Source organism: Ovis aries, chromosome 18 (genome assembly GCF_016772045.2).
Source record: "Ovis aries strain OAR_USU_Benz2616 breed Rambouillet chromosome 18, ARS-UI_Ramb_v3.0, whole genome shotgun sequence".
Classification (NCBI taxonomy): Eukaryota; Metazoa; Chordata; class Mammalia; order Artiodactyla; family Bovidae; genus Ovis; species Ovis aries.
Window position 1 is genome coordinate 21,322,413 of NC_056071.1, and position 15,407 is coordinate 21,337,819.

At 46.3% G+C, this 15,407-nt stretch overlaps 1 protein-coding gene across 3 annotated transcripts in view; it reads right to left on the bottom strand.

Annotated features, from left to right (window-relative positions):
* CRTC3 (CREB regulated transcription coactivator 3) overlaps positions 1 to 15,407 on the bottom strand; it is a 97,316-nt gene that overhangs the window by 23,162 nt on the left and 58,747 nt on the right. For all 3 annotated transcript variants that reach the window (XM_012098491.5, XM_027957084.2, XM_015101898.3), the window contains exons 4-7: positions 11,149 to 11,210; positions 9,597 to 9,659; positions 7,410 to 7,510; positions 1,057 to 1,092 (exon numbers count right to left, since the gene is read on the bottom strand). In XM_012098491.5, the coding sequence (XP_011953881.2) occupies positions 1,057 to 1,092; positions 7,410 to 7,510; positions 9,597 to 9,659; positions 11,149 to 11,210 (262 nt within the window). The remainder of the gene's footprint in view (positions 1 to 1,056; positions 1,093 to 7,409; positions 7,511 to 9,596; positions 9,660 to 11,148; positions 11,211 to 15,407) is intronic.

Below are 15,407 nucleotides of genomic sequence, written 5' to 3' on the forward strand. Positions count from 1 at the left end.
AAAGATAACATCAGATGACAGGAAAAGTTGCAAGGGATGCGTGAGATGGCTTAAGGCTACTTCTCATAACAGTCTGGTCACAAGAATATGGCTGGAATGGACTCCAGCACTGTAAAGGGGATTGTTTCCTTGTTGAAGTTCATTGCTTTTTGTCACTTCATATCCAAGACTGGTTGTAATTCTTCAAAGAACTCACTGGAAATGCAAACAACCTTGCAGCCATCTCTTTATTTCTGTCCTAGTGGATTAGATATTTATTGCTGTTTCAACTTTTCATGATTTTACTCCTGGCCTGAAATGGCCTTCCCAGAAAGGAGCATATATGATGATGAAAGAGATTTGCTTCTGGCACAGGAAGCTCCTCATTTATCACAGTCCCTATAAGTCCTGACCCCTGCAGTGTATAAACCTAATTTAGTTGTTCACTTTCAGATTATGAAAATTAAATTTCAGATTATAAAATTTTAGGGAAAAGAAAATAGTTCCTGGTACTGCATGAATAAATGAGCTAATAAATAAATAAATAAATTCATCTGTCAATAGCTTCCAGAGTCATTTAGGAGATCCCCAACATTAATCAGCTTTATGAAACTCATTATCTTCTGTAAGGCTTGCAATTTCATTTTGCAATCACTTTGCATTTTCCTCACATTATTTATATCTGTCGATTACTGGCTCACAAAACTTTCTAAACAGGCTGAGAAAGACAGCTGAGGAAGGATGGACACTGGAGCAACCAATGGCTTAAGTGTCTAATCACTATTCTCATGTGATCACAACCTGCTCCCCTGCACAGCCCTATGGCTGCGGGACCATGGGGACCCAGAGGACAAGGAGCCTTCGTAGTCTAACCACACACTTCCCTTCTCGTGGCCTTGGTCAGGGCTGGCCTTAATTCTGTAGAGCCTCTCAGAAAAGTAAACAAGTCAGCAGTTGTCAGCATTTTTTGGGAAGTCCAGAAAACTTGAGTATTAACTAGATCAGATGTTAAGAGGAGGTTATGTATACTACAGTCAGCATCCCACTCAGCACAGGTAGGTGAAATCAGTTCATTACCTTCCCCATGAACGTCATTCTCACCATCACAGAAACCTAGTGGGAAAGAAAAAAACACTATTATGCGGTGCTTTCACCTTTATTTATTAATGAATTAGTAAATCTTTCTGATTCAAATAGAATTTTGAAAATTCCAAGGCAATTTTGGTATAGTGATGTTCACTCAGAGGGCATCAGCATTTATAGTAAACTTAAAATAGATAGAGCTAACTTCCAACCAGTCCATTCTAAAGGAGATCAGCCCTGGGATTTCTTTGGAAGGAATGATGCTAAAGCTGAAACTCCAGTACTTTGGCCACCTCATGCGAAGAGTTGACTCATTGGCAAAGACTCTGATGCTGGGAGGGATTGGGGGCAGGAGGAGAAGGGGACGACAGAGGATGAGATGGCTAGATGACATCACCGACTTGATGGACTTGAGTTTGCGTGAACTCTGGGAGTTGGTGATGGACAGGGAGGCCTGGCGTGCTGTGATTCATGGGGTCACAGAGTCAGACATGACTGAGCGACGAACTGAACTGAACTGAAGTCTAAGGTTGGTGCCTATCTACTTTTCTTTAAAATTATCTCCGTCTTTAAAATCTTTTACTGCCTCTGTCCTGAAAGAAGAACAGTTTACAAAGTCTGAGAACCTCTAACCAAATCACAAAGAAAAGAAAGAAGTAATATAGAGAGTGAAGTAAAAAGGCACAAAGTGTGAGTCGCTCAGTTGGGTCCGACTCTTTGTAACCCCAAGGACTGTAGCCCACCAGGATCTCCTGTCCATGGGATTTCCCAGGCAAGAATACTGGAGTGGGTTGCCATTTCCTCCTCCAGGGGAGCTTCCCAATCCAGGGATTGAACCCACGTCTCCTGCAGCTCCTGCACTGGCAGGTGGGTTCTTTACCACTGAGCCAGCTGGGAAGTCTATACACATACGTGTATCCCCTCTGTTTTGGAGAGACTGTTGTTGCAGCGGAATGTGAGGTAGATTGAAAGGAGAAAGTCTGAAGGCAGGAAGACCAAGTGAAAAGCCTCCATAACAGTCCAGACAAGAAGGAAATAAGTGGGGTATTTATTGGCAGCGAGGACAGAAAAGAGGCGGCGGATTTGAGATACACAGCAGGCGTGGAATGAACAGACTTGGCTACTCAATGGGTGTGAGGGGTGTGGGAATGAGAGTAATTAAAGACAATTAACTCCTGGCTCAGAGTTTCGGTAACTAGAGGGATGATGGTGGCAATAACCAATGTGTTAGCACCAAGTTAATATATAACCAAAATATGTGAGAAATGGAATGTTTCCTGCCATATCAGTAAACAAAGGCTGTCACAGTCACCAGCGATTGCAGCCACCAGGGAACTCAGGAAGGAAAAAACACCTCCATCTACCAGCCATCAGACTACAGCCACTCCCCATGGTGAGCCCTGAGGAAATTTGGGATGTGAAGACACAGGGCACTGGCCCCAACAGCTGAGCTGCACGTGAAAGGAAGGATTTCAGGGAGCCTGGACACTTGCACCTTCCCATACACAGGTTGTCTGGTTTTCTTTAATTAACCACAATCTTTTGATGTTCAGACTACCTGCCCTTTGTTGCAAAACTCCTACAGATCCTGGCTCCTTCTGTCGCCTCCTCAGAAGAGTCTCTCAGAGCTATCTGAAATGCCATCTCCCGGCTGCAGTCCTCATTTTGCCCAAATAAAACTTAACTCACAGCTCTCACGTTGTATAGTTTTTTCCCAACATATCCAAGCCTGGATTTTTACTACTGGATGAAAAATATCAGATGATACAACTATAAATACAGGGATAAAAATAAAAGGGAGCGAGTTGTCAGTGGGTATCCAGAAGCAGGGGAAACATGGAGCAGCCCTGCAGGGGACAAGCAGCCACAACCAAGGCTCACGTGTGTTCCAAGAAACCTCGCGGACTAGGAGCCGCCAGGGGCTGACCTCCTGAACGTAACTGAGGCCGCCTTCCCTCTCCCCACCCTCACGCCTGGCGAATCTAGAACACCTCCCAGCACAGCCTGGATCTGTGGAACAGAAGTAGAGGGCAGGGGGCAGAGTACTTAACCAGAGTGTCTCTCTCAGGAGACCTCCCCATTCTGAGCCCTCCTGCCACCTGTGTGACACTTCTGCCCCCTCTTTAGATCTCCGATGCCTTTGCCATCCCCCTCTCCCTCCCGTCTGTGCAACCAAGGCTCACCTCTCTCTCTCTCTCTCTCTCTCTCTCTCTCTCTCTCGTTTGTTTAGTCACTCAGTTGTGTCTGACTCTCTGTGACTCCATGGAATATATAGCCCACCAGGCTCCTCTGTCCATGGGATTTCCCAGGCGAGAATATACTGGAGTGGGGTGCCACTTCCTTCTCCAACAGGCTCATTTCTTTCAGGGCTATTTGCATTTTAATCCTTCATGGTGCTGGTCAAAGGTATAGTATTACCTGCGGTAGGATCACTGGGGTTCAAGGCAGATCTCCTTCCCTGGGAAGGAGCTCAGGGCTGTGTTTCTTAAGGCTGGTGAGACTCAGCTCTGGGTGCTAAGAAGACAACATGCCTTGCTCTGCCCTTAGCTCTAGACTGCTACTTGAAAGGGCAAGGACCACCCTGGCCCCTTCCTCCACTTGCTAGTGATGAGCAGAGGTGGGTTAGGTACAGTCCTAGACTACAGGGCAATAGGCAAGTGTCACAGAGTGCCATCAGGCTTACCCATTCAGGGGGTATATGTGTGTGTGTGTGTGCGTGCCTGTGAGTATGAAATGATAATTAAACTGCACATGCTGCTAAGTTCTGGATAATTAAACAAGAGAGAAATTATAAAAATCTTGCTTGGTTGCATAAAAGTCTATTTCTCTCATTTCCATCAACTCCTCACCATGGATGCCTTGTCGCACAAATTGAATAACCATTATGAGAATTACTAACCATGTATCAGCCTAATGACTGTGTCTTCTTGGGACACAAACTTTTGCTCGTGAATGTATCACAGCTTTCTGCTCATGTAGTTAAGCTGTCAGCAGATGCTCCCTTATGATCTACTCAGAACCAAAAAAAATAGTGGGAACATTAATTGAAGCTACATCACTATCCTCAGGAAAGATTCCCAGGGAAAAGGCAGTTCTTGCTCTCTGCTTGTGGAGTCTAATTCCCAGCTTCAATTATAATTTTTCCCATCACTTTTAAAATCTTTACTTTATTTGGTAGCTCCTATAATAAGAAATACCTTTTTGCAAAGCTAGTCGATATTTTTAAAAGTCTGAAAGGAAAGCAAATGAGAAACTTTCATGAATGACAGGGGGAGAGGGGAAAGACAAGAAACTATTTAAAATAGCTCCCACCAACAGATAGAATTCTCCAGAAATAATTCCTATCCTTGGAGACTTGAATAATATTTTAAACACACTGGCTTTCCCATGTAAACACAGCCATATTTGGATGTGTTTCTGAGTTCTGCTGTACTTCCAAGGCAACTGAAGCAGGGACACGGTTCCGACGTCCAGGCTGGAGGTCGGCCTGCCTTCCTCAGTTGTCAGATACCGGGGTACAAACACGGCAGGCTCGAGCTGCTGATGTGAAAAGTGGGGACCCTGGGACTCTGCTCCAGGATTTCCTTTTTTCTTTCTGCCTGCCGTATGGCTCCGTTGTAGGATCAACACTGACACTCTGTTGCTTTTCTTATTTGTCCTCACTCACGCCTTCTGAGACTTCGCACCTCTTCCCTTGCAGGCAACATCACTCTTAGGGTAAATACTTCACTTGATTAATCACTTGCTTTAGCTATTTCTCTTCCTCTCTGCATGTAGGCCTCAAAGTCCTGTTACTTAGGATTTCCTTGTCCTCTCTAGGCCTTTAGCCCTTTCTAGAGAAGCGCACACTTTGAACAGAGGGCAACAGGAACGCAGGAGTGGCAGAGGCAGAAAGGCAGCTCTTTCTCGGGAGTTCCAGATTGAAGTCTATCAGTCTGGTTCCCTCCCAATCCACGGAGACTAAGACCTTGCTGCACCTTTTTTAGGCTTATATATTCTCCCCCTCTTTTTCATTTTTATTTTTTTGACCATGCCATGTGGCAGACATGTAGCCTGCCAGGCTCCTCCATCCATGGGATTCTCCAGGCAAGAATACTGGAGTGGGTTGCCATTTCCTCCTCCAGGGGATCTTCCCGACCCAGGGATCAAGCCCACGCCTCCTGTATCTCTGTATCACAGATGGATTCTTTACTGCTGAGCCACTGGGCAAGCCCTAAGCACACATTCTGCTTTTTTTGACCATGCCATGCAGCGGGCGTGTGGGATCTTAGTTCTCCAACCAGGGATTGAACCTATACCCCCTGCACTGGAAGTGTGGAATCTTAACCGCTGGACCACCAGGGAAGTCCACAGGCTTATATATCCCTACGCACTACTTGTAACTACTGATGCGGAAGCTAAACTACTCCAGCTTCCCATAGGTCCTACTCCTCTAAGTGGTGAGTGGTGGAACCACATCCAGCTTCAACACAGCTGCCAGCTTTACCCTCACAGCCCCCTGTGTGCACACAAAGCTCGACGGCCCCATCCTGTCCTCAAGCAGCTCATACTTGACAAACTGCTTGGGTAAATGCAGCATCTCTGAATCGCATCAAGGGAACAAATACAGCATTATCACAACACATACCGGGATGATTAAACCCCATCCCTACTGTATGCAAGGAAATAAGACCCAGAATGGATTCCTCAAAAGGAATAGGGACTACTCAGGCTTTAAACTATCTAAAAAGCAAAAGAAACTAAAGGCTAGTATTATCTTGGCCAAAGATGTATTTATTCTCGTTTTCAGACCAAACACATAGCTCTGTTTGTGGACAACGGTCAGTGTGCACATGGAATGGCTATTTCGGGACCCTTGTTCGTGCTAGATAATAAACCCCAGAAAGGCAGGCTTGGACGGCATCTTACTGAACCAAATGTGATTCAGGTGCAGCTTAGTCAGTGACTAGAGTGTGCTCTGTATGCATAAGCCACCAAGTAATTCCTCCTCACTCTCCATCACTGAGGGCTCCTCCATGCCTGACTCTGTGTGGAAGATAAGACCATTAACACGCTGACTGCAGGAACTCTACTGGGAGCAGCCCCTCACACAGCTGCTTCATGTGGGGTTCCTGTAAGAGCTTCCCCTGCAAGACCCTTCGTGGGGGTTGCTCTGCTACCCTCAAGAATAAAAACCTCTATGATCCAGAGTTGCTATGCACCAAATTTTGATGCCTTTTAAATACCTTGATGCCTGTCGCACTAGAAATGCTTTCCTATTTAAAATAAAAGTTAATTTTTTTTTTTTTTTAAAGAGCAATCTGCTTGGAGCAGAAGAGAAGCACACCCATGGGAGAGGCAGTCAGTGGCACGATAGCCGTCTACAGGGAGGGGCTCCAGGATTTTGGGAGGACAAGGCGGGTTCTGGGCTGGCAAAGGGAGGAAGGGTAAGGATGGCTCTGCAGACATGAGGACAAAGCTGAGGGTGCTGGCCAGCTGAGTCAGGAGTGAGTTAAGAGAGGACCAGATGGCAGCAGGATGAAGCAGTTCTGGAACCCAAAGCAGTTCACAGACTTGGGGGGGAAGGGTTGGTGAGTAAGGAGAAAGGGGAGTGAGGTGGGCACAGGCTGCCTGATCCTGGGGTCCCTATGGTTCCAAACTGGGAGATGTGGATTCTCTCCTAGAGGTGGGGGAGTGGCACTGTGACTGGAATCTGATCAGATTTGGGTCATTCTGGAAGCAGATGGCATGACTCTTTCCCCCACTCCTGGTCACCCTGGGGAGGCGGGACAACGACCTGCAGCAAAGTGGGCAACAGGTGAGCTCCCGCTCCTCTGGCCCCGGGCTGCTGGCCACTGGGGGAGTCAGCGTCCCTCTGGGGTTTGGTCTGAATAGACATGGCCCCCCAGAGAGAAGCCACTTCCTCTTATCAGGGGGAAAGGCGGCATCCACCTCCCTGTGTCACTTCTGCTTTTATTTCTCAGTTTGTCCAGATCCTGGGTGGAAAAAGGGCTTTCAGAGAACCCGACATAAGACTGGATCGGGAAGACAGGAGATTGCAAATAAGGGGACCAGTTAGAAAGCTGCTATGAGTCCCCATAAAACCGATGAGGACCTTACAATGGGAGAGTGTGCAGTAAAGTCTGAGGGCCGAGACACGCCACGGAGAACCTGCAGAGGAAGAGGCGGGAGGGAAGGTCCACTCTCATCTCATCACGAGCACACACACACCTCCCCGGCCAGGAGTTGCTCCCCGGGGAATACGAGCCAAGGAAAGGCACACGGTGTAAGCTTTTCTCTCCCCCCCACTCCCCGAGGACAGAACAAGACGGTACAGAAGTGGCTGGCCTCCGGCCTACGTGTCTTACCCACATACGAGGCAGGCCAGGCCGACTGGCCCCCTCCTCCATAGGGGTCCTGGGGCTTGGTACTCAGAGCGCTGGTGTGAAGAGCAGAGTCAGAATTGGTCCTAAGAGGGAGGGGTGGGAGAGAGAGTCTGGCTGAAAAATCCATTTTTCCTTAGTGAAAATGCAATATTCTTTCCTGAAAATTACCAATGGGAGAGAAAGCAAGAATAACAGATTTACAATCATCCATAAAATGAGGGGTTTGGACCTACCTGCAGTCCCTTACAACAACATCAGCCTCTGAGGATGACCCACACCCAGAAGACAGCAATTTGTACTCGTGAGATCTCACACTTTGAAGCTAGTGGCGTAACGATATGGTTCAACAAGGAAGACACTGGATTCACGGCTTTCTTTAAGAAACGTTCCATCTTTCCTCACAACTCAGAAGATGGCTGTGGCCAATATAGTCTCTGCAGCTGGGCTAGATCTTCTCCATCTGGGAATAATTCCTCCCCCAGGGAGGATCACCAAAGCAGCGGCTTTCCAGCCCTTCCAGGGAGAATGCAAGGTCGGGACGATTTTCAGACTAACCCTAACGTGTTCTCTGCCCTTTCACTCTTGCCCTCATGAGCACGGTAGCTTTCCAGAGCCTCGTGACGCGCAATGTCAATGCAGATTGAACGCACAAGCAGAGGATCGAGCTGTCTTCAAGAGATACATAAAAGGGACAACGCCTCTCTTCTCAGTGATTTAGTTTGTTTCAGAAAATATAACTTGGCTTACAAAAATACGATTTATGTTGACATAAATGAGTTTATTTATGAGTAATGAGTTTATTATTGCTATTTCTAAGTGTATTAATAAGTATCTTCTATAAATCTCTCAATTTAATTTCCAATATCAATAGCTAAACACAATCAAATGTACCCACATGAATAAATACTGTTTGAGGGCCTCAATGGTTTTTAAGATTGTGACAGAACTGTATGACAAAAATTGGGGGGAGTGTGGAACTATAGCAAATTTCTGAGATTCTCCCAGACAGTTGCAGTTTACATGCAGCTTTGACTCCAAGAGATATTATTTACTTGTCCCATCAAGGGTCAAACTGCCAAAAAAGAACTTGTGTGAGGCTTCAAATTAGCCTAAAATGCTTCTCTGTGGGCTATTTCGGGTGATGGCCTTCTGCAGCCACTAAGCCCTGTGGCTGGACTGTGCACCATGGCTGGGCTGGGTTTACACAAAGGACAGGCAGTTCAGAACCAGGATGAAGCAGCAGCAAAAGCAAGGACTCTGGGACCGGGGAGCCTTGGGTTCAGATTCAAAGAGACTCAAGAGAATATCAATCAAATGCAGGGAGACAACTGGGGAGATGTGAATACAGACTGGGTATTAGATAATATTAGGAATTATTGTTAATTTTGTTAAGTGGAATAATGGCATTGCGGTTATGTTGTTGTTGTTGTTGTTGTTTAAAGGTTCCTATCAGCCTTATAGTGTTAGAGATATTTGCAGGTGAAATACTCTATCTGGCTGGTGGTGGGATAAGGGTGGGAAGGGCAGGGGATAGGCTAGACACAGAAGCTAAAAGATGGGCACATGGAATCCTTGTAACGCTTTTCCCTTTTGTGTATGTTAAAATTCTGCACTAAAAAAAATTTTTTTTTAATCCCAGTTCCATCACATATTAGCTAAGAGACCTTGGACAAGTCATTTGTAACTTCTTAGAACAGAAAGTCATACTCATTCTTGTAGAATGTGATCAGGATTGAACAAAATGACCTAAACACTGGGGTCAAGCTTGAAGTTCAAAACGGTTATTGAATGCTTATGCTTCCTTGTGTTTCTTATGTATCTTATTTAATCCTTGCAACCATCCCTTGATGTAGGTACTGTTATCTTCCTTTTCCCAGATGAGTAAAGTGAGACAGAGAAGCTATGCACCTTGCTCAAGGACACAGAGTAGGAGGCGAACTCTGTCATTCACTCAGACGTCATGTTCTCACGGCTACGTTGTCCTGAGCAGGTGTTTGCTACATGGTGGGAGATTCAGGTTGCTTTTTTTTTTTTTTAACACTTTGTAAAAACACAACCCATCGATATAAGAGTACTCTGGCAAACAAATGATAGACTAAAAAGCAGCAGGACCATCAAGGTGATTTGCCTTCTTTAAAGTTTATTTCTACTAGAAAACAAGCTATGTACCTGTTTAGTGCAGATGTTAGCCTGAACCCAGGGTGCTTCTCTTCCTTCCAAGGAGGCTGCTGCCTTTAAAAACCAGAATAACATAAAAAGAAAAGAAGTTCAGTCCACAAGGAGCAAGGGAAACCTCAGGCCTGGGTTTGAGAACCGGCCCTTCTACTCACCCAGCTGCACAGCTGATCTCTCCAGGTCCTGTGATTTCTGACTTCTATGATAAAAACTATCAGAAACTCGTGCAAATAGGGCGAGCAAATGAGCCAGCTGGGCATGCAAGGAGGTTTTTGGTCTTTTTTTTTTAAACGACAAACAAGCACTTTTGAATGCCTTTCAAAATATTTCAGATCCATGACCAACTCCTCTCTGGGGATGTGAGGTCTTATTCCAGATGTGTGAAAAACTACCCCTCATCACATACCCCGAGTGTGTGCACAGGGGATGCCTGGCAAACCCTGATACAGAAATGCTGCACTCCTCTACAGAGTTCCATAAAGAGGAACATAACTGCTACAGTAATCCAATGTTTGAAAATATTAATCTAACTAATCCTCATGCTCTAGAAAGCATAGGGCATTTTTCTCTTAAATACAAATTTTTTACAATCTCAAATTGGAAATATCTTTTTATGATTTAATTAAAGAATCTGCCTGCAATGAGGGAGACCCAGGTTTGATCCCTGGGTCAGGAAGATCCCCTGGAGAAGGGAATGGCTACCCACTCCAGTATCCTCGCGTGGGGAATCCCCATGGACAGAGGCACCATGGACTGCCTAATGCTTTTATGATTTAAAATAAGATACTATGTTCATTCTACAATCATGGATCCCAAGATTCTTAAGGGTTGCTGAAACTCTACTTGCAGTAGGGGCCCGCTGTTACCCTCTTCATACCTGCCTTTCCCAGGTCCTGACTACATTATCCACAGCAAGTGCTGTCAGTATTTGCCCCAAGAATAGATGGAGAATGGACTTCAATCCAAGGAGCTAGAAGTTTTCAACATGTCCATTTCAAACGCCTCTTAAATCTGACCAGGCGATCTGAAAATGGTATCTTGCATCCACTGGATGTAAGAATGTGTTCAGTTAGCTCTATATCCTGTCCCCTTCAGTACTATTCCAAAAAATACTCAATTTGGGGGTACATATTCTCTACATATAAAAATACTCAAAGAGACCCTAAATCAAATCCACTATGCAAATTACAGTTTTAGAGGCTTACTATCGCCTCTATTTCTTCCAGTAGCTTACCATGACACCTTTATATATTTAAATATAATAATACCAAATCAGACTATCATATTGATCAATGTATTCTGAATGTGTTTCTATTTGGCCTTTAAAATGAAGACTCAGATTGATTTAAATAACTTTTAATTTTAGACTTTCATATAAGCCTGTGATTATTATGTGGAGAGATTTAAGTTTTATAAGTGAAAACAAGAGTCTGTCTGTGCTTTAGATTAGAAATTTCTAAAATGACATCTGAGGTGGGTAAAATAAAGTGAGACTGTCCAAGCACAGCACATGCCCATCATATCTTTGAAAATATGACTTGCTTACCTGGGCCAACTTTCATCCAGGGGCTGTGAGGCGTAATTCGCTCCAAGCGTGCTACCATCGAAGTAGAAATTTCAATCAAGGAAAACTCAGACGAAGGGGAAGCTGAGGCAGAACTGAGCGGCTGGAGTTGTGCGGAGTTCAGCTGCTGAGTTTTCAGTTTGTATCTTTATCTCTATACCCGACAGCTCTTCCTCCTACTTTGGCTTATCAACTTCCCCTGGAAAAGTTTATTCCCCTATTTCCTAACCAGCACCATCTTTGCGTGATTCATGTGGGGTGTTTCTTTCTTTCTTTTTTACGTGCCCAACCTCTTTTACTTTCAAGACCTGCCTGCACCCCGACCCGAAACCTGGTTTGGCTGTCACTCTGTGTAGGCCTCCCTGTCCCACAGAATGTACCCACACCCAGCATTTCCATTCAACGTCACTTAACCCCTGTGACTAGCTCAGGGATGGGCTCATGGGGAAGAAAGGACTGCCCCCAGCTGCGGTGGTGAGCTCGGGGACCATGTGGGCCTGGGTCTCTCTCCCTGGAAGTCAAGGTACAGGTGGCACGCCCCCAGATCCTGAGTCTCAGTGCTATTGTATGGACCCCTGGATCTAGCCCTCTGGGCTTCTAGTAACCATAAGCCAATACATTTCCTTTTTCTTCAAGTTGAGGGTTCCTGTTTCTTATAACCCTAAGAGAGCTACATTAGGTTTGTGGAGAAATGTGAACTTCCTTAGATGGTCAGGGGCCCCGTTTTATGGATTCTGTATTCTTCACTGGGTCTAGCCTGCCTTAGAACACATTCCAGATGAAATGGAAACAGGGAAAAACAGATGGGATGCTACACTATATGTGCTGAGTACAATAGAGCCGTTTGGTTAATTTAATTATACACATAGAATACCTTCTAAACACATTCTAAGTCATATTATTCTCCTGTGATCTTCAGTGATTCTGTATCAAAGAAGCCACTACCATCTAAGGCTCAGGAGGAAACGGAGGCCTTGATGGAGAAGGAACTATGATGTAGGCAGAACCTGGCATGAGTGAAACAGGGACACTGCTGAACTCTTAACGAAATGTTTCTCTGCCAGAAGCACTATGATCACAAGTTTCACTTCCTGTACACAAGTATGGTCAGCTCTAGTTACCTTCTTTCTTAATCTGAATCTTAGTCAATGCAATAAAACAGAGGTGCTTTCAGAAGAGAGACCAGACGCTTCTTCAACATTAACTATTAGGCTGTGCAGGAGACAGAAGAGGAGTGAGTTGGATCCCTGGGTCCGGAAGATACCCTGGAGGAGGGCATGGCAACCCACTCCAGTATTCTTGCCTGAAAAATCCCATGGACAGAGAAGCCCAATGGGCTACAGTCCACGGGGTTGCAAAGAGTTAGACGCAACTGAAGCAACTTAGTACATATGTATGCACGCAAAGTACAGGTCGGAATGGACCACAGTAGGAGACAGAGAGGAAAAGGTGAAGAGACAAGAATGCCTCTGAAGGAAAAACGGCAGTGTCTTAGTTGGCAGAACCACTAGGGAGAAGGCACTGGGCCCTTCTCTTTTCAGCAGATTTTAATGAACCTCTGTCCAGAAATACTTAATTCTGAAGTAGAAATGTACCACTTCTCTCAGGACACTGCCACCTTTAAAGTCATTAAGTCCACTTATCTAGAACCAGTAAACAAACAGAACATAGTGGAGTAATAGTCGTACAATGATCAAACATCGATCTTTTCAATGTTGAGGAGTACGTGGTGAATTTCTGAAATTTTAACGTGACGGGGCTGAGGCATCAAAAGTTAAAAGATGTGACCTCTGAGCTCTCCCAGTTCTCACCATTCACGTCTCACTTAATGGATATTCAAAACCCAACACCTATCGGCATCAAGAGATGCCCTAACGTTAGCCATCACTCACGTCAATTTTTGCTGTTGTTCAGTCACTAAGTCGTATCCAATGCTGCGACCCCGTGGACTGTGGCCCACCAGGCTCCTCTGTCCATGGGATTTTCCAGGCAAGAATGCTAGAGTGGAATGCCATTTCCTTCTCCAGGGGATCTCCCTGGACCAGGGATTGGTACATGTCTTCTGCAATGGCGGGCAGATTCTTTGCCACTAAGCCCCCAGGGAAGCCTACTCATCTGTGTGTGTGTGTGTGTGTGTGTGTGTGTGTCACTCGGTAATGTCTGACACTAAGCCCCCAGGGAAGCCTACTCATCTCAGTGTGTGTGCGTGCGTGCGTGCGTGCGTGCGTGCGTGCGTGCGTGTGTGTGTATGTGTGTATGTGTGACTCCATGGACTGTAGCCCACCAGGCTGTTCTGTGCATGGGATTCTCCAGGCAAGAATACCGGAGTGGGTTGTCATTTCTTTCTCAGAGTGTCTTCCCAACCCAGGGATCGAACCCGGGCCTCCTGCACTGCAGGCGGGTACTATACCGTCTGCTTTACTGCCCCTCGTGTCAGTGGCTTACAGCTAAACTCAACAGAAGCAGCTTTTAGAAAACGTTTATTTGCTCTTCTGAAGATCTGAGAAAACTTTGTTCAGGTGGCTTTAATCACTCCACGGTACTGATACGCCTCGAAGAACATCCTAAACAGACAGAAAAAATACCCTTATTTGTAAACTAGAATTTACCATTCAATTCAATGAACATTTCTAGAGTGCCTGTGAGTTTCCAGGAAACAAACAGAAGAGCAGCCTAGGCGACAGGGAAAACAAGCCAGGTCAGCCCCTCACCCATTATCACCTTGAAAGAAAGTGAAAGTGATAGTCGCTCAGCTGTGTCCCACTCTTTGTGACCCCATGGACTATAGCTCGCCAGGCTCCTCTGTCCATGAGATTCTCCAGGTAAGAATACTGGAGTAGGTTACCATTTCCTTCCCCAGGGGATCTTTCTGACCAGGGATTGAAACTGGGTCTCCTGCATTACAGGCAGATTCTTTACCATCTGAGCCACCAGGAAAGCCTCCATCACCTCAGTTAAACCTAAGTCAAAAAACAACCCACATTATAATGGATCTTTTGATTTATCCCCCTGTGCACTGCTTTTCAGCTCCTTTTCTGGGTCTTCCTCTTCTGCCTTCAACCCTAATGGTCCCAGAGTTTCTATGGCTTCATGGTCTCTCAGCCCACATCCGCCTGCATTGCTCTCAAAAGCACGTGATGGGGAGAACAGCCTCAGTATCGTGGGTACCAAGTAGAGTGGGAGTAGGGTGGGAGGCTGGAGAGAGATTCCGGGTGCAGCCACTTTGGGAAGATCACCTGAGGAGATTCTGAGAGGCAGCCCCCCTCCTCTGCCCGCCATGCTTGCCTTGCTCAGTCCCATCCATGCCTTTGGCTCCATCCATCACCCACAGTCCAGTAACTCATGAATCCAAACTTCCAGCTTGCCACAGTTCTCATGAACTCCAAGCCCGCCCTTCCCACTGCCTTACTTGGCTTCTCCACCCAAAGCATCCCAAACTCTACCTCCACCCCGACTCGTCATGCTGCCTCTCCTCTCTCCATCGTATTCCAGTCCATCCTAAATAATGGGGGGCGCCCTCCACCCAGGCACTCAGGTGGAGGTGTCAGTCACCCTGGGCTGTTCTCTCTCCCCAAGGCCCTGTGGCTCTGCGGAGGAGAATCCTTCCTCCCCGTTCCTGCCCCAGTCCACCCACAAGGGACTCCTGTTCCTTCTCAGCTCAGATAATGTTAGAGGGGAAGGCCTCAGTCACTGAGAACGTTCTGCCCTTCTGTTGATGAGACAGGACATCTGTGGCCCATTTCCCTGCACATGGGTGGGGTCAGTGAGCGTCAGAAACCCCACACAAAACCCACCCTGTCTCTTCCCTGGGCTCCCCAGTAATGGCTGCATGGCCCGGTTCTTCTTTTGGCTTCCTGTTCCCATGCGGGAAGGGCACCTGGGGCAGGGCTCAGGAGCAGCCTGAGGCGCCAGGCTCTCTCTTTCCCTCTGGAACCCTGTTTTCTGCTGGAGCTGTGGGGCTGGCCCGTGGTCATCCATGCAGCTGGCAGGGTTCCTGAACTCTAGGTCTGCTTAATAGAACCCACACTCAATGAGACAGGTGTCAGGGCTGGATTTAATATATAAAACCAGTCAGCATTTGGTTCCTTCCTAGTTTCTTAACCATGTCTTCACCATCGCTCAACTTCCTCTGGTCCTTTGGCTTCCAGTGACGTCCTGCTGGAATACATCTGCACGTCACACGTGAAGGGAGGCACAGGAACGAGACCTTTTTTGGTCCTTGAATGTACGAGGATATCTTC